Genomic DNA, 26,035 nt, shown 5'->3' on the forward strand with positions numbered 1-26,035 from the left:
GTAGATTTAGCCTGTGTTGTATGTGCTTTGGTGACAGAAATACCTTCCTTATTGTGTCTCTCACTAAAAGTTATTTTTACTCCCTAAACCAATCCGACATGCTCACGTTATTACAGTTTGTTTCATCTTACCCACTTTTCCTTACATGCTGAAGTTGTCATCATTACAATTTCCCTTGTAATCATTACAAATACACCCATTAATAATCAATAAGAAATTGGATTAGTTTCACATGCCTAAAACCAGTAGGACTGTGCTTTACAGGATAATATATTATGTCTCATGCATTTTACATTTACAACTCAAAAGTCAAACATGATTTCTATGCCATTTACAGTTGCTGTTTCATCTTGTTTGCTGTGAAATTAGCTTCCATTTTGGCGAATGAGCACACAAGCCATAATCTTCAGTGGAAAATGGATTGTGATTCCAAGTGAATATGAGGTATGTATTTTCCTTAAATGAGATAACTGGCCTTTCTAAGCTCTGAACACAAGTCAGACTACATGAATTCGAGTGAAAGTATGTGAGCCCTCTGGATTGAAAAGCACATTATTATTTTCGGTGTCAGTAATGAATAATGTTTTCCACGTCTCAAGCATGAGGGCTCAGGAGAACTTCACATGTCACGATGTGTGATGTTGTGTGGTTTAGTGTTTGTGAGTGTGCGGGGGTGTATAAATATGTGCTTGTTGGTGGGTGTGTGCATGTATTTCTACATGTGTCTGAGAGACCCCCACCCACCCTGAGAGGCAAATTTCTGGGTGTAAGAAGACCCAAAGCTGGTCCTCTCATTGTGCTTGACACTGTGGCCAATCATAACCTTTCCCTGGGTTCCCTCTGTAACTCAGATCAAGCTTAAGGGGGCCTGAAAGCCGCTCCATGTGCTCGTGCGCACACACACACACACACACACACATACACACACAGTCTCACACACATCACCAGTCCAGTGCCAGAACCCATTCATCAGGCCCTCATAGCTGGGCCCTGTCAACCTCCAGCCCCAGGCCTGTAGGCCTCAATCCAGGGGCTCGAGTTCCGGGCTCCCCGCCAGTCTGTCATGGCGCTGGGCCACGAGCCAGCCTTCCATCAGCTTTGATGTGAGCTGGATAACCAAATGGCTGAAGAAGGGTGGCCCCTCAACACAGGAGTTACACAGCACACTGAGTGGGTCAGGAGCTATCATAAGCATCCAGTATGTGCATACAAACACACCAATAGTAGACATCTTCAAAACATGGCTTAGGGAAAGTTTTAGATTTTTTTCTTATTGACGTTTCCATTGCATATGCTCCTTGTTATAAAATTAAATGAACGCTTGAAATATTCTGTGTTCTAATATGATTAAGTAGGCTTAATTGTTTGATTTGGAGGCTTTATAGGAGTCTACCTAATTAACATTGCAATAAATACACTTTTTTTTTATTGCTCCACATGCTGAGCTATAATTTGTCCGATTTTCATCATGTTGAGGACTGAAATACAGCGTTTTATGGCACCGGAGGTCTGAGAGATTGATTACATTGGAGGAGAGTGGGCAAAGGCAATGAACTATTGGATTATGTCGTGTTTTAAAGTAATGTGCCAACCCTCATCTGCATAGACAGGTTAGCCCCACTCTCTTACTCGCTCTCCTTCTCATAAATACCCTCAGGCATCTGTGTTCAAAAACCTCACATTAACACTCTCATGCACGCCACCAGGGCACAAATCTAACAATGAATTGTGCAATGCTCATTGCAAAAAGATTTTGGTTGAGTAAAAACAACGTTCACGTTTCAAAAACAACAGACATTGATAAGTGTGCTTGTGCTGATTGACAGTTGTTGGATATTTGTAATGTGATATGAATTATGAAGGGAAAACTTGTGGTATTTTGATCTAATCTAAACCATAGTTTTGTTAACCGTTGTCTGACCCTGATATTGTTAGAGGAGGAAATGATTTTACCAAAGCGCTGGACGGCAGCGTCACGGCACATCATATCTCTCGCTGCTTACTCTGTTTTGTTTTGATTTTGGTCCCACTGTATCTCCCTTTTCTTTCTTTATCTTCTGCTATTGTTTTTCTCCTTCATTTTTTTCATATCTTAAGGAATGTTTCTGAGCAGCTCCTCTGTCAGCTTGTTAGACCGAATCAGTAAGCGATGATGAAAAACTGTGTTAATCTTTCTGTGACGTTGGTAAAGAAGAGACAAGCTGCTGGATCCACCAACTCCAGCTCATTGCTCAGTGTCCCTCTCTCCCATTATAAGTTCTCCTTTCGAGGACCTGAAAAGCAAAGTGTGTATGAAAAATTCAAAATCTGCCTTCTAGCATTTATCTGTGGTTGTGGTCCTAAAACAACAGTAAAGAATTACCAGTACTAAAATGTAATGTGCAATATTTTAGAAAAGCTTCAGTCCTTGCCAAATCAGACAAATAAACACGACATACAATATGTGGGAGTACGGCGGCCTTTCCAAGCCCCCCTCTAAGAAAAGTCAAAGCCAATAGGAAGTGTGAATGTTCCACGAGCAGACACAGGGGCTTACAGAGGGATATTCACCTTTAAAAAGGTGTTAGGTTTATTGGATCTAGCAGGACATTACCTGCGTATCCAGCTATTCCATTTTTCCGTCTGCACTGTGTTGATTCATTAACCACAAAGACCTTAGTGTAAAAGCCCCTGTTTAAACACCTTATTTCATTAAGTGCTTTTTAATGAGGGCGCTAACTAGCCTGGGTGTCAGTCATCAGGAAAGAAATGGCCAAAAACTGTTGGAAAAATATGTTTTTCTGTGGTCTATTACATTTTTTCTGTGATGGTAAAAGTTATGATGAGTGTGTGTGTGTGCATGTGTGACGATTCTCCTTTAGTTCTCGGTCCAAGCGCATCCTGTGTGACCTATGTGGGGGATTTTTTGCATCGCTGTTCCCTCATATTGAGGCTGGCAGTGGCACAGTTCTCTCTGTTTCATAATTGCATGACTGGGCGTCCGTACTCACTTGCAGTAATACTACGGTCCATTTACTGTATTTGTCTTCAACATAGCAAATTAGTGAGTTTGTCTGCCTCTCTGATTTATTTGACAGCGGCTCCTCTTCACTCACTTTTAAACCATTTAGAGAATCCGATTTTGTCCCAGACTACACACCTGTCATTTATCCGTCTTTGCACCTTAAAAATCCATCTTTTACTCTTCATTTAGCATAACCAATTACATGTTCATGGTAAGAATGGAAGGATTTATTTTTCTCTTTTATTATCATTACACAATTCTAGATAAAATATTTCAGAACCTTTTCACCTCAGATTTCTGGAGTGAAGGGGTCTGCGAGAGGTGGCTCGAAGTTGATTGATTACCACCGGTGGCCAGTGACTCACCAGGATCCCTCTCAAACCTGAGCTTAAACCTGAACAACACTTCACTGATACGCTTCATTAATATGAACATTAAAGCAAATGACTTCATCCTGCAAATGACTTCCACCCTCAGCGCATCAGTAACTGTCTGTCTGCTGCTTCCTCTGCCGTTTCCCCTCTGTGACTGTTTTTTCCCCCCCATACATTCTCACTCCTCTCTGCAATGAGAGGATGTGTGCCCATGGTGATGTATGACATGAATCTAGCAAGAGTTGTTTGCTTTTTCTTTTGTTGTTCTCTCTCTTCAAATTAAAAGGCAGCCCATCCAGATAATCTTCCATACACAAGAATAAATTCTGCCAGGCTGAGGTTCACACCAAGTGAGATTTGAAGGAAGGGAATCATTTATGTTCACACTGGAGATAAATATGTTCAAATTATTGTTATTATTACAAAGGATATGTTATCACCCCCAAGTGCTGCATATAACTTTCACAAACATTCACTTGCTGCCAGTATTTTTGCTCAAATCAGGAATCAGTTTTATTGGTATTATCTCTTCTAGTATCTATTATCTATTGATATTGACCTGCTGTTTGTGCCGTTATCACATCCTTTTAGAAGCAGTTCAACCATCTCTTCAAGATAGAGTGAAGTTGTGATAGATGCAGATGTAAAGTAAAAACTGAGGACAAGGATGGAAAGAGAAGCTCAATAGCTGCCGTATGATACTTTAACCATAACTGGGCAGAGCAGCACTGATGTCGGAGCAACCCCAGGGGCCCACTTTAGTGTAATCCATGAAGGCTTAACAGGCTGACAGAATCACTCAGCTACTGGCTCTGACCTGGCACTCAGCTCCCTGTGGGGCAAAGCTGTGCACATATATACACACACACACACACACACACACACACACACACACACACAAACTAGAGAGGAGGAAAGATAGAGAAGATCCCATGGCAAACCACAAACAAGTAAGTCTGTTCTTAGCTTGTAAACATGCCCGATTATGTAATATATTGCAAACACTGGGAAAAGAAACCAAAACATGAGGATGCGTTGACAGTGAGAGTGTATTCAGTCTAGTCCGACTTAGAAATGGAGTCGTGTGAGAGACAGACGTGCACAGCATCAGAGTCTCTAAGAAGAGTAGATCAAATGTCAGAGTGGAACGCTCCACGGTGAGTGTTTACCTTTTCCAAGAAAGTCCTGTAAAATCTATTAAAGTGCTTCGATGAGGAAAAACTTCATTTGGTGAAATGGTCATTCTGTGTGACATTCAAGACAGAATAACAGATCATAATCCTCTGCTGTCATATGAAGGTGAATATGTTTCCACATCTGTGAGCAATAAAGCAAGATGAGCTGCAGTTCACTGTACTACTGAAGTGGTGCGCGCACACACCCTCACACACACACATGCACCGACAGCTATTCTGCTGTGTTTACCTTTCCATTTGCAATTGTCTCCTGGGATATCCTCAATTCTTCAGCTTTGCAACTGTTAGTACTAAGAGCCCTAATAATCGTGATTACAGGACATTGGCTAACCAGTTCAACATGGATTTAAAATAAACCCCTGGAATAAAAGTTATTATCATAACAATAGGATTGAACTGATATTGATTTCTCTCAGTCGTCCGTCTTCTCTGTCACTCTCTTTCTCTCACACACACACACAGACTCATACACACAAAAGCCTCAGTCATGCACATTGAGAAATTGTGACCTCTATGTTTAACCTTTCTATTTTCAGCCAGAGTTGTGCCCCATTGAAACAACTTGTGGTGTGAGTGGTTTCTGGGTGGGGGGCGGACACTGGGATAGAACTGGCAGTGAGAGAGGTGAAGGGAGGAGGGGGGCTGTAACTCTGCGGTACCGACCCATCCCTCTGATCCAGTCCAGACTGTTTGCGACGTCACGGTGCGGTGTCCTGCCCTTTTTTCTCTAAAACACACAACCACAATCCCAAATAGCTCTAAATGCAGCTCTGCGGAGCGCTCTTATTTTGGCCCCATTCTCGCTTTATGAGAGTTTTACAGTAAGAGCCGGGGCATGGAACAAGCTCCATTTTGGCCTGGAGAGATGAGCTTCGCCAGAGCTGCACTGACAGCTCATGTATTCTGTTTTGTGAGGCTTTAGAAGACAAAGCTGGCCAGCATAGATCAATACGGAGTGTGTTTTTGTCCAATTGCACGTTTCCTCCTGTGCCTTTTGGTGCTCATGGTTTGATGTAGTGATTAAAGGCAATGAAGACTGTTTCTATAGACCCCAAAAAGTTATTAGGGAGCACGGTGTAGCACGGTTACAAACTATAGTGTAGGCCAGAGTTCAAGCTGAGGTTTTGTTTCACAGATGGTAAAATGTGGTGTAAATGTATTACATCAATATGTGTAGCCTGGTGTGTTGCACTTACAGTAGAACATTACTTCAGCCTTTTTCCACTACAGGAACAGAATCAACAAAATATTTATGAATCTACAAAGTTGCGGTCAGCAGATCTGGCTTCAGCAGGGGGAGGTTTTCTTATATCAACCAGCTGCTTTGTTTTAGGAAAACACAACTTGTCACGTAATCGTCCTGAAGAACCTCTGAGGAATTTTAATGCAGTGGAAGAAGAATAGAGTGAAACCGCTCAGTAAGCTGTGTGAACCTCAGTTTTTATCCAGCCCCGTTCGCTGCATCGTCATAATTATCACCTTTGCACGAATACAAAAACACACGTGCATGCACACAGAAGCAAACAAGCATTTAACACTAAAAAAAAAAGCTTGCATATTTCAAAATTTACCTCTGTTTATTTTCTGTGAGAAAAGGAAGATTAAATGAGGAAGAAAGTATGACAGCAATGTGAGACAGATGGAAGAGGGCTACGTTTAGACAGCCTGTTGTTTTCTTAGATAAACTGTGAAGCGCAGATGACACAGAGAAGCCAAGTCTTACACCGGCTTAAAATATCTGATGCTGAGCACCTCCGCCTTTAAGTGTGCGTGCACTCTTGAAGCTACAAAGTGCTTTTGCGGTGAACAGTTAATTGTGTGTGCAAACCTAAATCACAACCTTATCACCCTGTGACCACAGCCCCAAAAAGACGTCGTTGTTCTCTGCAGAACAGGCGTATAAATATTTATGCAGCCACCCGCATTATCTATCAAACCCTTCATGGGAGCAGAGGCCAAGTATTTTTTTTGTTTGAACATTTCGAAGTATCCGCACCTCTTTCTCTAAATGACTGTGTCAGGTTAGTCATACCTGTGCACCTGTGAGTTTCAGGTTTCGCTCGCCTGCTGTATCAGCCTGCTGTGCACCTGGATTTGTGTTTATGCTACAGCTAGAAGACTCCTGCTGGTATGAAGGCAGTCACTCACTCAGACATCCCAGTCCAGCATGTGCAAGTAGTTTCTGACCTCCATGTACATAAAAAATACAAAGCTGAAGGGTGATTTCATATCCTTATAAACCTTGCTGTTGACAGAAGGTTCAAATATGTAAAACCTCTCGCTGGCCTTGGTCTCCTTTGAGTCTTTCCTCTTTTTTTTGGTAACATTTAGCTCTCTTTCACTTTCTCTCCTTTTTCGAAAACTTTGTATCTCCTGCTTTTGCTTATTGGCCTGCTTGACACCAATCAGAAATGTAAACACTTGTCATGATGTAACACATTTTGCGCAAGTGGGTGCATATGCAAGTACACGGACACACATATGGGGCCAATTGACAGGGTCACATATGGGATGTGCTCCTAAAGTCAGTATCATTTTACCAGTGTAAATATTAGTCAGTGTCAGGAGCGTTTACACTGTAATGGCAGTCCTTCAGCTCTACTTTCCTTAAAGCACTCCTCTCCCTCGGGCCTCTCCTCTCACAACCACTCTCCTTATTACTCCCCTCTCATCCAGCCCTCATGTAATCCCCCGTTTCTCATTACCCAATCTTCTCTCCTGTTCTCTGCATCTCCTCTTGAGTTGCGGCAGACTCTGACAAGGCCCAGTCGTCTCCCAGACAGCCCCATTCCCCCCACATCGAAAATCCCCCTCTTCCTATTCTCCTGACACAATATGATTAATCATTCCATTAACTGATCCACTGTCATTGGATTGTTGAGGGGCGCTTACAATACAACCTCAACCGTCCTCCTGAGAGACACCCAATCTCCAGACCATCTTCCAAAGCTCTCAAGCAAGCTCTCCTTCGTCTTTGTTCACTCCACGGCTGAAACAGCTGTCATCCAACGTAGGTTTGACTGTCTGTTACTAAATCTGCCCATGGGTGAGGAGGCCGACTGAAGGAATGTAACTGGTTCATAAAAATCCTGTGTGCTGTTTGAATTAAACGGAAAAGAAAAGCCTCTATCTTGGTAGTGAAATCTCTACTGCAGCACTTTTTGAGGAAGACAAACGTATTTAGTAATGTATGTGTAGAGAGGAAAAGAGGTTTATGTCAGGAGATTAAATGGAAACTTCAATGTCAAAGGCACAGACAAATAAATACTGTGAGTAACTACTTCTCTGCTGGTTTTACATTTGATATTTATTGAAACAAAGTAGAGCATTGAGCCAATTTGTAAAAAGTAACAAAATAACAGCTATAACACATTAAGTTTAACAAACCTGCTTATAAATACATAGCTGGATTGGTAAAAATTCTATTGAGAATGATCACAGGGATAGTGAGCAGTTATCTGAGTGGTTTTGGAAAATTTGTGGCAATGATAAGATCTGAACATCTGTGATATATATCTATATATACTTGTGTGTGTATGTGTGTGTGTGTCTGTGTGTAACAGTAAAGCTGAACATTAGTGAGGAAACAAAAGAATGTGTTTTTATAAGGTGCTTTTCCCTTTACAAAAAGAAAAATCAGTGAGGAGCCGCATTAGTGAGAACAAATTTTTCGAAAGTGATTCCAAAACCTTGGGAATGTCCAACTAAATACAGATCTCTGATGGAGATGCTTCTCTGTTTTAAGCTTAAAAAGGAGGATCTGGTTAAAGACAATAAATACAGTTTACTGATTGGTTGGATAGACATACTATATACACAGAGCATGGAATATTTCACCACTGTAACCACAACATTGCCCATATATATTCAAACCATGTTAAGTATTGTAGAATAATGTTAAATGGAATTATGAATTAATATGGAAAAGAATGAAGGCTATAATATTGATATATTTGCTGATGCACTGTAGTAAGAAAAAAAGAAAAAAAAGAACAGCTGAACAGACATGAACAGACAGGTTAAAGCCTCTGTATCAAAGTGCATAATGGTGGAGGGCTTGTTGCAGCACCTGGGGAACACTAAGGCTTCTGGGACAGCTTAATAAATGGCCCAATCCCCAAAACAGCCCTCTCATTGTCGCCACTGTACTCCAAACGAACCAACAGTGTTCCTGACTCTACATGTGATGAGAGGGGACAAGGCAGACTTTGGGTGAGGATGTGAAGGGCGGCTTGGGACCGGGCCCATGAAAACATCCATACACTCGAGCGCACAGGCGTTCTCCTCTCAACACAGTCGGTCTCAAACAACAAATCAGGACCTCTTAGTCAACTATGCCACAAATATCAAACTCTATACTCTGGTCAGGAAATGAGAAAACACAGTCCAATTTCGCAATCAGCGTGACCCATCTGACAAGGAAAGGGATGTTTTTTGAAATTTGACCAAAAAAAAAAAAAAAAAGGTGAGGTGGGTGTTGGGGGGAGGACTTCCAGCCATTATCAGGCACTTGAAGGGGTTAAAATCGGCTGGTGATGTCTGGGCCAAAATAAAACATAACAATCTCAAAATAAATATTTCACGATACTCTCAGTTTCTGAAGACATAAGATTTTTTTTGAAAAAAGAGTCAGTCTTTTTGCAATGGCATAACTGTTTAACTCTATAAATATAATTTATATAGTTTTTTCTTCCATTCTCTCACTGTGTTCAACTCCTTTGCTCCTCTGCTCATGAATACACACAGATGTACGCCCATCGTCTGCAAGCAAACACACACAGGCAACGCTCCTCTTCTCACTTGCAGACGAATTGGTCTACGATTTTAGTGCAGCGCCTGCACTTGACGTAGCAGCACCAGTGGAACTTGCAGTGGCAGCGCTCCACTATCTGGGCCTTGTACTGGTCGTAACCGCGGCCGCAGCACATCAACTCACACCCATCCATGCCCTCTGACGTCTTGTTGCAAAGGCGCCCCACTGTGCCCAGAGAGCCCGTGCTTTGGTTCTTCAGACAGTAGTCTGGGCTGGACTCGATGTACACCAGGTCGTGGCTCGTGGGAGCGTTGAACTTGCTGTGCATTTGCACCAGCTTTCCGCGCGTGTTGAGCTTCATGGAGGCAGCGCTGTCGTACTTTTCCTTCAGTGCGTCACCCACCTTGCGGAAGTCGGCCAGCTGCAGCCAGCAGGTCTTCAGGCTGCAGGAGCCCGATACCCCGTGACACTTGCAGGACACGTGGGCGAGATCCGACACCGTCTGAGAGCAGAAAGGAAAAGAAATCCTTGGATTAAACAGACGACTTTAAATGTGACAAACTACAGAAGAATAACAAAAGTGATGCATGCTTCACATTTCTACTGTAATTTGTCCTGTCTGCCTAAATATTTGCACAATATCCTGCTTATGATCTCATAAAGCATTACTTTGCCATAAAGGACTGAATGATCCTGACCATGTCTCCAATGGTGCACTGAATAAAATGTTGTCCACTCATTTGTCCTACTTGAAAGAAAACAGCCTGGCAACAGATAACTGGTGTTACGTTTCCTTTGAGGTGGTTTCAAGATGTTTGGAAAGGAAAAGAAATCCCAGAGCTGCATCCAATGACTCCATCTCCCCACAGATCAAAGCCTCAGGAGGCGAGAGCAGACAGAGCTGTTACACAGATGATCAGCGGAGACCTATCTGATTGACCTGGACTGCCTCACTTCCAAACTCTTTTTGCTCCGTTTAATCACTGGTTGGGTCTCATTCCTGGGCCTGCAGTGAATATCTTTCTGCTTGCTTCTTATCTGATGACACACAAACAAACTTTTGTGTGTGTATTCATGCGTGTAAGCCCAGTCTCTTACCCTCCTTCCAGCTTCGTTGTTGTGGAGATTCATCAACAGCCGCGCGTTCTCATACGACGTCTTTGGGTAGCTCTTCTCCCTCTCGCGCGCATCCACGAACTCCTTGGAGAACCTGTAGCCGTAGTTGAGGTTGTCTCCACAGCCGCCCCACAGCCAGTCTCGTGGCAGATCTTTGGGACGAGCCGCTCGGCTGCACCCACAGCTGGAGAGCTCCCCCTCTCTGCAGGCACGGCTCACCGCATTCACCACCCCTGCTGCGCTGATGGCGTAAGTGAACGCCGTCTCTCGGCTCCCTGTGGATACACAGAATGGGAACGTCAAGTCACATTTGACACAAGAAGAGATGCAGCAAATGAGGAATATAAAATTTGATCAAATCCATCCACTGCTTCCATTTTTGTATCCTAAGCATGTGTGGTTATCTTATATGCCAACTGTGTCTCACTGTCATTATGCTTTAAGAATCTACACAGTGTTATGAGATGTGATGTCATATGACAGCATTCACCATACACTTAAGATTACAGAGCACTTCAGCCAAGTCCTGCAGGCTCCTCATCATCAACATTTTGAACAGTGGAATCTGGTTTGCTGTTATTGGGCTTCAGCCAGAGAGAAGACAGCGCCCTCCAGTGACAGAGATTCTCCTCAACAAGCAGCCGTCATTTCACCCAAATTGAAAGTGACAACGACTCTTTTACTTTATCTGTCAGGACTGAGAGTTTCTGGAGCCACTGCTCATTAACTCCTGCTGTTTCTGCCCTCAACATTTCCTCCACAGAGACAAGAGGTCGGGACATTTAAAAAGAAACTTAAAAAAAAAAAAACTCACAAAAATACACATAAGCAGATTTTTCTGCCACCAAATGCTCTATCCATTACTACCTCCACTGTACAAAGCCACAGTCTACAAGAGAAAACCGAGATGAGGAGATAAAGAAGAAACAAAAAGGAAGAAATGGCCGACATTACCACACTGAAGACAGGGGTTGCTACAAAATAAAAATGCACAGCTCATATACCTGCTGGGCTAAACCTTTAGAGAGCGTGCTATAATGACAATAACAGATGGACTGAGAATGGGAGATGAGGGAGGAGAAAGAAAATACGACTGAAGAGATAAGTTCAGAAAAAGACATTGAAAGGGAAAAAAAGGAAGCAAAATGGAAAAGGAAACACATGCACACACTTAATGTCACAAAAGGCTGAGAAAGACAATGACTGAGAAGAGAAAAGATGAATAAAGAATAAAAGACGCTTATTGGAAAGTCTGAAAGAAGTCCAGGTGGGAAACTCTGGCAGGAGGCGATCAGAGAGAAAAGGGGGTGAGGGGGTTATTTATTAGTCTAGTACAACTTTAAAACTAGCCTGAGGATATTGGCCTAATAGTGGACCTGTAGACAGACAAACTGTTGTCTCCCACACTGCAGCCTCCCTTCTCCTGTACCCCACCCTGCAGCTAGCCAAACCAGGCAGGGGAGAGGGTCTGAACCCAACCACGCCAGCACCCCCTGGAGCTCAGCTTTAAATCACCAGCAGTGTCCTAAGCCAGCAGACAGACAGTGCAACGGGTGTTCAGATAGACAGACACACGGCACAGGGGAGGACATGTTTACTTGGCCCGGAGTGGTGTAAGATAGAAGCAATAATGGGGAGGCAGAGGGAGGCAGAAAAGGAATTGGAGAAGGGCTGCTGATGAGGTCTCTATGAAGACTGATCTGTGGGGAGGGAGTCGGCAGCGCCAGAGACACAGACAGGGAGAATCCCCAAGAATAGTGAAAAACACAGACGCATTCACATGCGGGTTAACTACGTCATGTAGGGTATTATTCACAACAACAGCATGTTTGATGGTTGGTTTTCTGGTGCTTGTAACATCAAATTTGCCGCCACTTTCTCTTTCCAAAAACAATGTCCCGGTTACTGGGATTATCCACAGACCTCTGTGTAATCACCAGTTTCTACCAAAAAATTAAGAAAATAAAATATCGTCACCATGAAAACTGTTGACAGCATGTTTGGTGGATTACCCAGAGCAATGGGAACATTATTCCTGGAAGGATGAGCTGCTGTTGAGTGCATTAAATGTTATTTTCAAAGCTGTGAGCGCCACAAATGAAATTCCATTCACCATTTATTCCAGTAATTGCAGTGGAGTCTTGTGAAATCTTGGACATGTATATCTCAAAAATCTGGACAAATGAAAAAACCTAAATGTACTCCATGCGATATGGGTGAGTAGGACTTTTTAAAATTATTCTTTTGAGGATTTTGGGTGAATTGCCCCTTTAAAGAGCAGCAACATAAGGAAAATGAACAACTTTCTGTCTGCCTATTAAATACTATTCATTTGAAAACGTAAATGTAACAAATGCAGAGTGTTGTCAAAACTACAACATGGGATCTGTTCAGGTTTTGCCACTATGCAGTCAGACCCGCTAATATGATCTCAGCTTGGACATTGTATAGATTCATTGTAATTCAGCTGGAGAGTTATGATCAATAAATGGTAAACCGCCCTTACATTAGCCCCTGAGGTGAAGGCAAACATCCAAAGAAAACTAAAACAAACCATGTTAAACGATAGCATCCAGGAGTGGGAATCACTTTCAAGAGTGGATTGTAAAACTTCTGAATTTTCTATAAGAGATTTGAGAACACTGTATGAACATGTACACACACACGCACACACACACACACACACACACACACACACACAGTGTAATCTCTGACAAGGTGATATATTGGTGCATACACTCACTGCACTCCTATTACTTGTAAATACAGGGCAGCTACAGTCCAGCTCCATAGAGTGCTTCCCCGTGTATATATACGTATGTGTGTGTGTGTGTGTGTTAGCTTGTCTCCCATTCATCAGGGGAAAAGCCGATTCTCTGCCTCCCTCCTGCTCCATGTCGGGAGCTGGTTTAGCAGGCCAAAGCCACATGTGATTTATCCAGCAACCTCACCCACCAACTATTCCCTCCACACAGCTGCTGAGAATCAGCAGCCCCATACATTTCATACACACACTTTCACAAACACACACAAAAGAGGGTCAGTGAGTCACGGAGCAGAAGAATGAAGAAAAGGCAAGACATAGACTGTGCGGATGCTACATAAGACTGGTGAATATATTGCAAAAAATCTCCTGTTCTATTTCTATTATGTTTCTAAGAGTAAACATCAGTATCTTTGCGTATTTACCTATTTGCATGACCCGCCCAAAAACAGAGGAGTTGTCCACTGTGCTGCAGTTCCAGCGCCGATGTCTGAACTGGTACTGGCACTCTCTGATGCCTGTCTTGGCACCTTCACCGATGTACTGCATGTGGTCCTGGTAGAGCTGGCACAGCTTCTTCTGGCCCTGCGACAGCCCCACCAGCTGGCTGCACAGAGGCTGGGCACCGATGATGTAGGCCTCCGGGATCAGTAAAGGGTTCATGGCCAGAGACCTGGATGAGTGGGACACACAATGCAGTTGTTGTGACTCATGTGTCATTCTAACAAATATATATTTTAAGGCCAAATTTACAATCAGCAGCTTATTGCACTTGATTGGTCGAAGCTGTGTTCACCATTGTAATGAGGTGCAGTTAGCTACAAGATTAATTGAGACCTTGCACACTCTAAGCTGTTACTGACACTTTTCTGATAATATACTGTACCAATTAGGGCTAAGAGCATTATAACAAAAAACAACACACACATTAGAAAAGTCAAATAAACACCAACATATAGCTTTGTGTGGTAGAAATATATTTTTACTTTCATTTTAACTTGTCCAGGAGCTCACAAAGCCTGCAGATTTATCTTGTGACCCCTCCATGTTCAAAATTTAGGTGACAAACCACTGTCTCAGGGGTATTATTCCGCTGACGAAGCACACACTATACCGACTAAAAAGAAACAATAAATTTGGACTTTCTTTTCCCCCCAAATGATTTGTCATAATTCATGTTTCCTCAAACCAACTGCAGACAGCAGACCGCTATTGAAAGCTATGAAAACCATAGACACTTTTGCGGATAAATCAAATAATTTCATCTACCGCCACATTCGGTTCTGTTTGAGAGGACAAAAGGGAAATCAAGATGAATTGAAAGGAAAAGAGAGAGGGACAAACACAGTTGAAACAGAGAGGGAGAGAAACACTAGTATGAGCATCTGGTTCCAGGCCACAGGACAATTAGAGCAGCCCATCCCAGAGCCCCAAGAGAGAGACAATTAGCCCCCAGTGTAACCTGATCGACTGGGGAAACTCGGCAGCGAGGGAATGCAGACTGAAAACACACACAACATATACACAGACGTAAGCACAGGGAAGACAAAAAAAAACAAAACATACACACTGTTAATACACTCGGTCTCACACACACTCTCTGCTCTGACGCTCTAAATCCTTCACACCTGTGTGTCCTCTCAAAGAGGAAACTGAAAGACACACAGTTTGTGCTCCAAACTAGGCTTTCCAAAAGCTCTGTGGTAATGTGCGAGTCCTCAGCTGGGTCCGTAATCCAACTCATTACTTGAACTTTAATGTCACCGCCTACAGAGCGGAACCCATTAAAAATATGTTTATCTGGATAAATCCTCCTCAAATTAATTGTTTAAATTGTTATTTTCATATAATTGGCCTATCACCACATGATGTCACCTCTCGCTTTGATCTGCTCGTTTGAAGTAAATAAAAATCTTACACAGGAAGTGTGGGTTTACTGTAAATGCTTCATGTTCTTCTACAAGCTCTCAAGTGGGGATACACAATTATGCACAAGTGCACAACTAGATAAAAATGCAGAAACAACCACAGGATGTGAGGGGTTTCTATGGTGACTGGTAAACAGTATTTTCCCCTATCAGAAGTAATGTGTGTGTGTGTTTAAGTGCAGCATGCTCAAATATAGACTGGCCTTCTAAAGGCTGCAGGACGACACACATGCAAACACATATGTGCAGTAACACACAGTGTTCGTGTTTGCACATATTTGGACGGCGACTCATAGACCACAGCATTCTATGTTTCTATAATATTCATAATTTTGGTTTGGCAATATGTGAAGAAAGAAAATAAGGGAGAAAAAAGGTCTTTCTGAAAAGTTAATGTGCCACAGTCAGCATGTTGTATTACTTCATATGTGGTGCAACTGAAGCTAAGCAGGATTACTTATCAAACACGCACGCACACACACACACACACACACACACACACACACACACACACACACACACACACACACACACACACTAGCCTGAAATCGACTCTGAAACTGAGTAAAAGATAAACATTAATAACCTTTTTTTCCCCTGAATCAATGTCAGTCTAAATATTTGGCCTCTTTCTGAGCTTTTTGTGCACTGCTGCTCAATTTCTAAAAAGCGACTTGTGCACAGGTCAAAAAAGAAGAACATGTATTTTGAAAGCCGACAATCTCCACTTTCGCCATATGACAAGCAAACACACAAAAACAAGCTGTACACACGTCAAGACACACACAGAAATAACTGTACATATGGAGAGAAAATTAATGCATACCACCACGAGTTGGCCTCCACCACCACCTGCATGAGGAGTGTGAGGAGTGTGAGGGCAAAGACACAGTGTCTGGAGTCCAACACGCTGCCAAAGGGCCAGTAAACCGGCCGACACACACAGCCCAGCCCCAGGTTCATACTGCCGCTGATCTGAGGGGAGGACACACAGAGAACAGGATGCATGTCAGTCTCTCCGTCTGTGTGGAAGTTTGTCTCTCACAAGCAGTTTATTGTGCAGAACACAGTAAAGACAGATATACAGTATATGATGGTGAAATGTACCATGGGAACGCAGGGAAAAGTCTTTCTGCTACATGCCTGTATATCTACATACCCCTCCCCTTTTACATGCATAGAGCACTGTGATTATGTGTGTGTGTGTGTGTGTGTGTGTGTGTGTGTGTGTGTGTGTGTGTGTGTGTGTGTGTGAGAGAGTGTGTGTGTGTGAGAGAGAGAGAGATGAGTGCCCTGAGGCTATCAGTGCTTGCAGAACAGTCATTTGGCAGCAGGTCTTGAGTGTGAATCACACAAGACTGATTGACGTGCAGCAAGAGAAGAGACAATGACCATGAAACCCCAACTCCACACACACATTGACTGTTCACTTTACTCAGAGGGACACAAATACAAGACAGAGAGTAATAGTCAGTGTGTGTGTGTGTGTGTGTGTGTATCCTTTTAAATACATTTTAGGATACACATTTACTATTGAAATAAGTCAAATTAAATGTTTTAACCTGCACTTATGATCACACGTGTGATGCAAATGAGGTTCACTTAAAAGCAATTAGACCTCAAATATGAAAAAAACAAAACAAAAAACATTTTGTTTAGATTCCATATTGTTATTATTATTATTATTATTTTTTTTTACAAATAGCAGAGCTGACTGTATTATCTCCTGTTGACAAGATTTTATTTTGTTAGTTTCTCAAAAAAAAGAAGAAAAAATAAACATCTGTAAGAGAGAAAATGTTATACATTTGTAGAAAAAAAGAATTTCAATTTAAAATGTTTTAAAAGGATTAAGTAGAAATACAAATGCGGAAATACAAAAAAATAACCCTACGTGTTTTTTTCTTTAAATTGTTTTCTTCACGGGAACTGTGGCGTGTCTGCAATTAAATACGTAATCTGACAAATATGCCGCGTATAACTATATTCAAGTTAAATTTAATATTTATGAATTGAATGTGAATCCGTCTATAAGAAGCCACGTCAGCGCAGGATGGTGTATGGCCTTTATTACTGTGCAGCCTTTTTCTAAACGAAAACTACACTTTAAATGAAAAAAAAAAAAAAAGTCAGTTGTGTGCAGACAACTTCGTGGCTCTGGAGATATAGTTTGGCTGCAGTGCAGGCAGAAAATGAGTTAAAATAATTACCCCTACTTTTTCGAGTTCAACCGATGTGCCAGCCTTCCAGTTGGGCCGTGTGTGAATTTTGGGTCTGAGAGCAGCTCTAATTTGTCATGCTGCGTTATTTTCCAGGGTTGAGTCGTGGAGACCTGGGCCTGCCTAATACTCATTAAAGGCAAGGCCAAGTTCACCATCACTCACCCAGCGCGCACTCACACACACACACACACACACACACACACACACACACACACACACACACACACACACACACACACACACACACACACACACACACACACACACACACACACACACACACACACACGTGCTTTCAGTTTGTGTGCTGTCTCAGTAACAGTTGGTGAGGTTTTGTTATGTTCTTTGCAGTTCATCCACAGAAATTGAAGGAATAATCCGCAGAGGGCGGCGGTTTTACACTGATTTTAAAGCAGTTAATTGTGGGTTTTCCTCACGCCAGGATGCATATTTTAATTCGTGGATAATTCAGATTTGAAATTAAATATTAATTTTGCGCCAAACTGGGCACCAACTCAACTGCGGAGGTGCTCAGTCACACAGGTTTGGCTCTCCACCTTCATTTTTGAACAGTGTCAGGATGCCACAGGTGCGCGCAGTTACCCAACACTTCATAACCGAGTCTCAGCCAATCAGAGCGGAGAACAGTTAGATTAGTTTTAACACAAAGAGGAGTAGGGCTTTTCATTTCCGAGTTCGTTTCTTTCATCGAGGGTGTAATCGTTTCAGTGGTAGGAGCAGTCCAGCCCTACACAGAACTTCATCGGTGTCGTTTTCGAAAAGTAAAAACACACTCATATTATTTGGCTTCTCCCGTGAAAGCTGCGTAAATCCTGCGCTCCGTGACCCCTGCAAACGATTTGACCCGAGTCAAGTATTCATAGGACTGAATCAGGATGATTGATGACTACCCTGCTGATTCCTGTCGGTCAAAGTCACATTAAATTGAACAAATTACAGGAAGCGAACAAACCCTCGTCAAAATGATAAAACATCGTGGGCAGCTGTTGCACGAGTTTATCTACAAGAACTAAATCTATGACTTAGATTAAAGTGAAAAATAATCAACCTACTGATTCTTTAAAATTAGAAGTGTCTGGAATTATTTCACCTTTCGGTCAGATTCTATATTTGATCTATTTTTATATTCATTTTCTCTGGCTCGAATCTTTGCCAAAAAATATTAAAACACAGTATTACAATAAAACATAAAAGCAGAATTTCGACAACAAACTGTTAAAATATGACGGGAAGAGCATGAAGGTATACTTTCAATGTCAAATTATGCACAATTTTAATGAACGCTAGGCTTTTTTGAGTGATACTGTTTGGAGTGTGGCCTGCATCTGTACGCCTCTGGATAATGTATATGCTGACAGTGAATTTGAACTTTTGGGGGATTAGGGGTGCTGCGGAAATAAGTTTACTTCATAGAGCAATTATATTTATAACAAAAAAAGAGCTTCCCCAAACTGCATGGTGTCCTCATTTAGTGACAAATGGGGTGAAATAGTATCTGCATTTAATAAAGCAAACTGATTAGAGTCCTACGTGCCTGATTTGATGTTTTTAGAAAACCAGGAGAGGGAGCCAGGTACAAGGATATGAAGACAAGCAGCACAAAGGACACTGCCTGATTTAATAGGCTTGGTTAACAATGGAGAAGAGAAAGCAGAGCACTTTTTATCATTTGAACGTTTTTCTTTGGTTTTAGCTCTGTTGAGCTTATTGCACACTGCAGAGCACTGACATAGCTGAGGGTCACGGTGACTGCAGTGGGAGAGGGGGTGGTTGAGGGCAGGGGGCATGTTTCACACATCACATCTGTCAAGAACATTTATCTAAATCCAAAACTAGTGGGAAAGGACCCGCAGAAAACACATTTTTTTCCACAGTGATTTAAGTTAAAGTGCACTGAAAGTTGAGTGAACCAGGAGACGTATAGGCTACTCACCAGGGAGCACAGCCCGTTAGAAGTTGAAGGCTAATCCACTTTCTGCAGACGATATCAAACCAATAATCCCAGTGCAGGCCAGGTGGATTTAAGATTTCCTTTTCTCCTCTGAAGTGAAGACAAGTCTCGTCGCTTTATCCGGATCTCTTGGAAAGTGCTTTGGTTTGGGGTGAAGGGAGTGTAGTGCTAAAAGCTAAGAGTTCTTCAGGTTTGGTGTTTTGGTGAACGCAGACGTCCAAGAAATCAGTGAATGCGCTCCTTGCGCCAAGCAGCATATAGGGGCTGATAGTAGTAGGCAGCGAGATGAATAAAATGTCCAAAGGCTGCGAGGAAAAAAGTGGATCAGTTCCTTTAAACGAGTCAGTGTGTGACTTTGCGGTAACTATCAACAAATAAAACCATCTACTGCAACACAAAGTGCAGCTGGCGGAAACGTCGTATGAACTTTAGTCGATTCTCTACTAATTGGAAGCGGCCTACTTTTATAGTCCCTGTCCGAGTGAAGACTGCTCCAGATTAGAGTTAAAACTGTGACAAACCAAAAACACTCAGATGTTGTCAGGATCATTAAATCCAGCCGCTCACACGCGCTCAGGTCGCAGCGCGTTTTACCTGCGGAAAGATCCACACGGTGATCCTCGCCACAAACGACTTGTCAATTTACCTTCCATTCTGTGCAAAAAATTAAAATAAAAACAACAACAAAAAACACTTTGACAATTCCTCAGCTCCAGTTAAATGTCTTCACATGCAAAAACGGTGAAGTTGTCCGGCTCACAGAAAAAGAAGAAGAAGAAAATGGAGAAGAAAAAAAAAAACAGATGCAACAATTAATGGGCTCCAGACAGTATGCTCCAAAAAACTTTCCGCGCGGACTATCTCCAAACAGTGCGGCTTGGCGAGCGCGCACGGTGCCAGGGGGAGGAAAAGAGCACAGCGTGTGAACAACAGCGGCTTTGCTGAGGCTCCAAGTCTGTCTTCTTCCCACACCGTATGTGTGTGTCTGTGTGTGTTGAAGTGCAGAAAAGTATCGCCGTGTATCCCTCCCTCTCTCTCTCTCTCTCTCCGTCGCTCTCTCTCTCCCTCTCTCACTCACCTGCTTCAGTCGCCTCCTCTCACAAACTAGCTCTCTGCGGCATGGATGCGCAGCGCAGCGCAAAAGCCCTCCGATGGCGCATGCGCGTCACAGTTCTCCTCCGATCTCTTTTTTCTTCTGCCAGTCACCAACTTTGAAGAAGCGAGGAATTTGAGTGTTAGGTAAAATTGTGGAGAGAGAGAGAGAGAGACAGAGAGAGAGAGAGGGAGAGAGAAGGGCGGAACAGGCTGTAACAAAACAAGCGTCTCTATTACCTAAAATAAACTTATAAAGCACCCGAGGCTATTACCCTATCCATACCAGAGCAAAGTTAGGATTTTCACTGGCAGCAGATCGAGTTACCACTCAAGTAAAATCAAGACAAGCAGGTCCATACCGTATGCTTATACAGGCTGCTCTCATCACCTGAAGGCCTACCAGCATTACGGTCATTACGGTAATTATTATTTTATGGTACATTATCTCAAAACATGCTGCAGGAATCCTTACAGTTCGATATTGATTCGATATTAATCGTGTTTAATAGTTTCACGTGTTGTCACTGTGGATGTGGAGTGCACACAGCGAAGGCATTGAGGGGTGAAAGCGGTGTTATTTTCAGTTGCGCGGGGCAGAATTTCATTTGGATTGAGGAAATAAGAGATAGAATAACAGTCAGCAAAAGAGGTAAAACGGTTCTTTAAAAAAATTAATAGAAGGGGACAGTCACCTGGATGTCTGGCTGCCTGCCCACATAAAGACTTACCTCTGGTGATAGAAGGAAGTAAGAGATCCTATTGTTGCCTCATTCAAGTGCAGTCAGTCTCACAGGTCTGATACAGAACTAGTTTAAAACTCATTAACAAGCCTTCAACACTTCATTGATAAAAGATTAAAGCTAATTTGGCATCATGTGCATTTTTTTGGGGGCTTTATGCAGCACTGAACAGGCTGAATTTACTTTTACATGCACCATAGTTCAATAGTGTAAAATTGTCTTAATTTATATTCATGTATAAAAACAGATCAGTGCACAAAACAACTAATTTTGGACCCAAATAGAAAAAAAAAATCTAACAAGAATAGTAAGTCCTGAAAACCACAGCTGATTGAAACAAAATGGTTAAAGATGACTCATGATAATTTTGTGAGAACCATCACTTTGAATGCATGTCACATTTTGCAAAGTGTGTATCCCCATCAGGATTGAAAGTCCCCCAGCCCCAGGCGACTCTACCTGCTGCAGGCCTGAGAGTAAAAGGCCAGTGGATCTGACACTGGGCCGTGCTCCCAGCTACGTAATGCTGCTGCTGCTGCAGTGGTGGATGCTGGGAGAGGCTGCGACAGCATCACAAAGAGACGCCTGCTTGAAAACATGCTGTGCCACATTTCATGATCCCCACTCGCTCCTTCAACATGCCTCCACCAGCCCCCCCCCCCAACCACCCACCCACCAACCCATCCCATGCCTCCGCCCTCCTCCTCCCCCTCCTCCATCCTCCCACGTTCCCCTAGGAAGAAAACTGGGCAACATCTGGCTGAGTTTATGAGAGAGAGAGAGAGAGAGAGAGAGAGAGGGAGAGAGAGAGAGAATTGGTAGACCATGAAAACTGGGAAGAATTCTTTCTTGGGCACTGCAAGAGTCTATTGTTGTAGTTGCCATTAGCGGCGGTGAAACTTTAATCTTGTGAAAATACCCATTGTTGCACTCAAATTTACCAATAACACTGACAATGTCAATGTTCACATTATTGTCTTTCTGATAAAACACATGTTGTAGTTCTTGTGAAAACAACTTTTATTCAAACAACAGAGACGAGCTGACCACTGCAAAACACTGTGGAACAAGTCAAGGGTGAATACTGTTCCCCCCAAAACTTTCACAGTCATCACAATCATGAGAGCAGCACAAAACCACACACACACACACACACACACACACACACACACACACACACACACACACACACACACACACACACACACACACACACACAAACACATGCACACACTGTACAAAAACTGTACATATTAGGTAAGGGCCAAATGGAAACACTGTTAAGCTGTTAAATCAAAACACAACAATACTGTACGTAATGGTCGCCTCAGATCCACCTCCAGTACAGTGAAGAAAGTAATCACACAGTGCTTTAAATTGCAAGTCACTTCATTATAAACAGATTAGCCACTTAGATTCACAGGATCAGTAAATAGACAACAAAATAATACGTCACTCATCAGTGTAGTAAGTCACACACAGCTGTTACAACTTCAAAAAAAGAGAAAAAAAAAGAAGAGTGGCACTCAAAACTGTTTCGGATGTAGAAAAGCAAACAGAACATGATATTGGTTCATTAAACAAACGCACAGCAGGCTAAAAGAACACAAGGAGAAATGTATAAACACACTGCTCTTACAGTAATCTGGCTGATTTCAGGTCAGCTGTGCTTCCTCTCCTGTTAATTAAGGTCCTGATTTTTAGAGAAGATGTAAGCTGATCCTTGAAACAGTTTTTTTTTCCCCGTCTTTTGGGGCATCTTCAAGCCCAAATTTGCTTTTGCTTGTTGATCTCTCTGCAGTAGGTAAGAGAGAGAGAGAGAGAGTCAGACAAATGAGCGACCAGGGCGAGTGTAGCCCAGATGATTCAGATGCGGTCCTCATTTCAGTAATTTGTTTCAGCAGACAGGGTTGTCTCTTTTGGCACGGTACATCGAGAAGGTCTCTTGTGGATTGTGGATTTTGAGGTCCATGTTGTGATATTTACAAAAGTCTGATGTTTAGCTGCAGAAGTAAGCACATTCATGCCATCATAAACCAGTCCAGGATTGGCATGGCTTTACGGCTAGTTCCACTGGCTGGGCTTAGCCGCACTAGTAGTCGAAAGTGGTTGACGGTTGATGTGAAGCCAGAGCTCTGTAGCACCGTGGTACTGTAAAATGAATCCAGCTCCCAGTCTATTGGAAACAGCGAGGGAAATCAAGGCAGTGGACCGCTTGCCAATACCTTGAAGCTGTGTGTTGATGACTGATGCTCTGTTGGGGGACATTCGCTCACAGTGGGCTGTTAGTCCTCAGTGGACCACTGTGCATGTCAGGTGACATTCAAATTCCTGACCGACTGAACCTGACCACAGTGCATTCAAATGGTGGGTCCTGGGGTGTGTATATCTGTTCACATGGTGGTCAGGATGCTGGGGAGTGGGGTGGGCCAGTCGAGTGTGTATGTCTGTTCGTCGAGGCTCTCAAACATCTTGGTACGTGGCTCCACTAGCAGCTGTGGAAAGAAACATTGAGAGAAAACAATCAGTACGAGAGGTCAACCACAAAGAATGAAAAACAAATGCTAAAATCCACACAGGGACAAGAGGATGAATTATCTAGCCAAGGATCTTAAGTTGTTTTCAATTTCCTTGGTCATCTCCTCAAAGGTTACATCATAGAACTGCACAGCCTGGTAATGGACGGAGAGACCCGAAACACTCAGGTCCAGTGTAGATATTTTGTTTTTCCTTAGCTATAGCTTGACCATTTTCTTCCTCTAACTGTCTGGAGAGTCTCCGGAGCTCCTTAAGAATTCTCTAAATGCAGTTGGCAGCAGCCCAAACATCAAGTGCTCATTAATAAAAAAAAAAAAACTAAAAAAAAAAAAAAAAAGCTATTGGAATGTGTCTGTTATTTGGGCTGCACAGCAGTCAGCAACAACTCACTTCTTTCCTGAGGGTTAGGTCGTGAAAAAAAAAGAAAAGAAACAATGATGTATGTCTGGCACGCTGGGGGCGCCTCATTGGCTGAGCAAACAGGCCCCAGAATAACTACCAATGACTGAAGACGTTATCATCAGTCACTTGGAGAGGGCATAGTGAAAGAACTTAAATTCTTCATAGGTAAAGTTGGGGAATATTCTTTGGTACAAAGGATTTGGCTTAACCTCTTACATGTAAGAAGGGAGTTTAGTTTTTAATAGTAGCTTCTTAAGTTAGTGTGTTGTGAAAAAAGAGAAATGTCAGATTGTAAGGAATGTTTCCAGTTCTGCAGGACTTCTCACACTCTTCCTGTCTCGCTCTGATTGGCTGCCAGGCAAAGAAGGACCATCCATTACGTCCAGGAGTAAATAAACAGGCACAGCAATTAAAGTGCCATCATTTGTTATGCAACACAGCATGTGTGTGTGTGTGTGTGTGTGTGTACATGTAAGCCTGCTTGTGTGCAAACGTGACCAAATGTGTGTCTGCGCATGTACATTGCTTGCGTGTGAATTTGCGTGTGCGCGTCAGACGCCATTCTCAGGTTTCTTTGCCGTCGTCTGCACTTAAATTAATGATTTGGGGGCCAGAGAATCAACAAATATGGCCCCCGGCAGGGCATAATGGAGAGCACGACCTGCCTGTGGATGTGTTTGAAGACCGCTCCTCTTTCTTCTCTGTCAACACCTCACTACCGCTACACAACAGACGCATTCACTACACAAACTCACGTGTGACGCCTGTGTTCGCGCTTGTTAATGAGGAAGCGTGTGTCGCTTTGTGGTCATGGATGTGTGTACGCTTATCGGCCCCGTGATTATTTTACATGTCAGCATGTTGTGACAGAGTGTTAAAATCATAAGGAATTTTATGTTCCTAAGTTTGAAGTGCTGCATTCTGTGGTTGTGATTCTGCTCGATTTAGAAACATGTGACAAAGCAAAGCATATTATATCAGTCAGGAAAACCAGAACCACGCTCTGGATAATTTAGCGAGTACAAATGGCTCTGACAGGCCGCTTAAAGCCCTTTCAGCCAAAAGGTCATTGTCCACAATTTTCTGCATCATCAGCTGCTAAAGGCAGCAAAAAAGGGGGAAAAAAGGCAGCTACATATATACAACAGCACACAGTGAGTGAGATACTCTTGTTTTTCTAAGTGTAAAGTGCAGCTGGCTGAGGAAGCACCCGTCACTCCTGCTTCTGTAACTGATTCAAATATAAAAATTGAAACCAGTGGAATATGACTGAAAACAAATGCAATTAAACCAGCTGCTCTGACTGTTTGAGTCCAGTTCAACACTTTAAGACTCTTTCCACTGGATGTTTAACCAGTGTTTGAACAACATAAAGACATTAAATGAAAGACTTGCAAATGATTCCATAGGTAGCGATGCACATGAGGATGTTTGACACAAAGAGGAAAGAGGGGGTTCCAGTTATTAAAGATTGAGCAGCAATGCACAGCAGTCCTCTATGAGGACTGCGTGGGTAGGAATGTGATAAATTGCACTGTAATATCCGAACCCTGACCTGAATCTTCACAGGAACGGCCACTGATAAAACTGAAACATTAACACTTGACATTCTCTCCAACAGATCAGACGCATCCCTTCCATTATCATTCTGAGCCACTTCACATAAAGTAGGTTCAGTGAGGAGGGGAAAAAAAGCACTGTCGATAATGGCACGCATTGATTTACAAATTTCTCACTCTTCTCTCCTTTGCTTCTAACTGTTCTAATATTTTGCAGCCACATCAATGCATTCCTTTAAATGGCAAAAAAAAATAATTTCCCTCTGTCATCATCTCTTTTTAACTCCAATCAGCCATTCCTATCTTCTACTCCCAGTGTAACCCTCATCCCCCTCCCCACTCCTCTACTCTGTGTGTTTGATGGTGGGATCA

At 42.7% G+C, this 26,035-nt stretch overlaps 2 protein-coding genes across 4 annotated transcripts in view; both read right to left on the minus strand.

Moving 5' to 3' along the window:
- Positions 1-7,864: 7,864 nt before the first annotated feature.
- wnt5a (wingless-type MMTV integration site family, member 5a) lies at positions 7,865-20,505 on the minus strand. Of its 3 annotated transcripts, none has more exons than XM_085782165.1 (5): positions 20,408-20,505; positions 15,962-16,110; positions 13,633-13,880; positions 10,426-10,718; positions 7,865-9,829 (listed from the first exon to the last, which is right to left on the minus strand). In XM_085782165.1, the coding sequence occupies exons 2-5, from the start codon at positions 16,096-16,098 to the stop codon at positions 9,371-9,373; spliced, it is 1,137 nt and encodes a 378-aa protein (XP_085638291.1). In that variant the 5' UTR covers positions 16,099-16,110; positions 20,408-20,505; the 3' UTR covers positions 7,865-9,370. The 3 variants fall into 3 exon arrangements, with proteins under 3 accessions (XP_085638291.1, XP_085638290.1, XP_085638289.1); XM_085782164.1 differs by having other exon boundaries at positions 19,312-20,438; XM_085782163.1 differs by lacking the exon at positions 20,408-20,505 and adding an exon at positions 17,961-18,006.
- A 1,661-nt stretch (positions 20,506-22,166) lies between these two features.
- LOC146984756 (ERC protein 2-like) overlaps positions 22,167-26,035 on the minus strand; it is a 147,142-nt gene continuing 143,273 nt past the window's right edge. The window contains exon 22 of the mRNA XM_085782166.1: positions 22,167-23,659. The gene's annotated coding sequence lies outside the window, so the exon portion shown is untranslated. The remainder of the gene's footprint in view (positions 23,660-26,035) is intronic.

This window comes from Trachurus japonicus, chromosome 7, assembly GCF_045865225.1.
Source record: "Trachurus japonicus isolate A0001 chromosome 7, Traja_1.0".
Classification (NCBI taxonomy): Eukaryota; Metazoa; Chordata; class Actinopteri; order Carangiformes; family Carangidae; genus Trachurus; species Trachurus japonicus.

Bases quoted from the DNA above. Each gene is read 5' to 3' on its own strand.
- wnt5a (XM_085782163.1), bottom strand. The intron at 10,719-13,632 runs GTAAATACGCAA...GTGTATCCACAG, and splicing joins TGGGCGGGTCATGCAAATAG to GGAGCCGAGAGACGGCGTTC. The intron at 9,830-10,425 runs GTAAGAGACTGG...TTCTGCTCTCAG, and splicing joins ACAACGAAGCTGGAAGGAGG to ACGGTGTCGGATCTCGCCCA.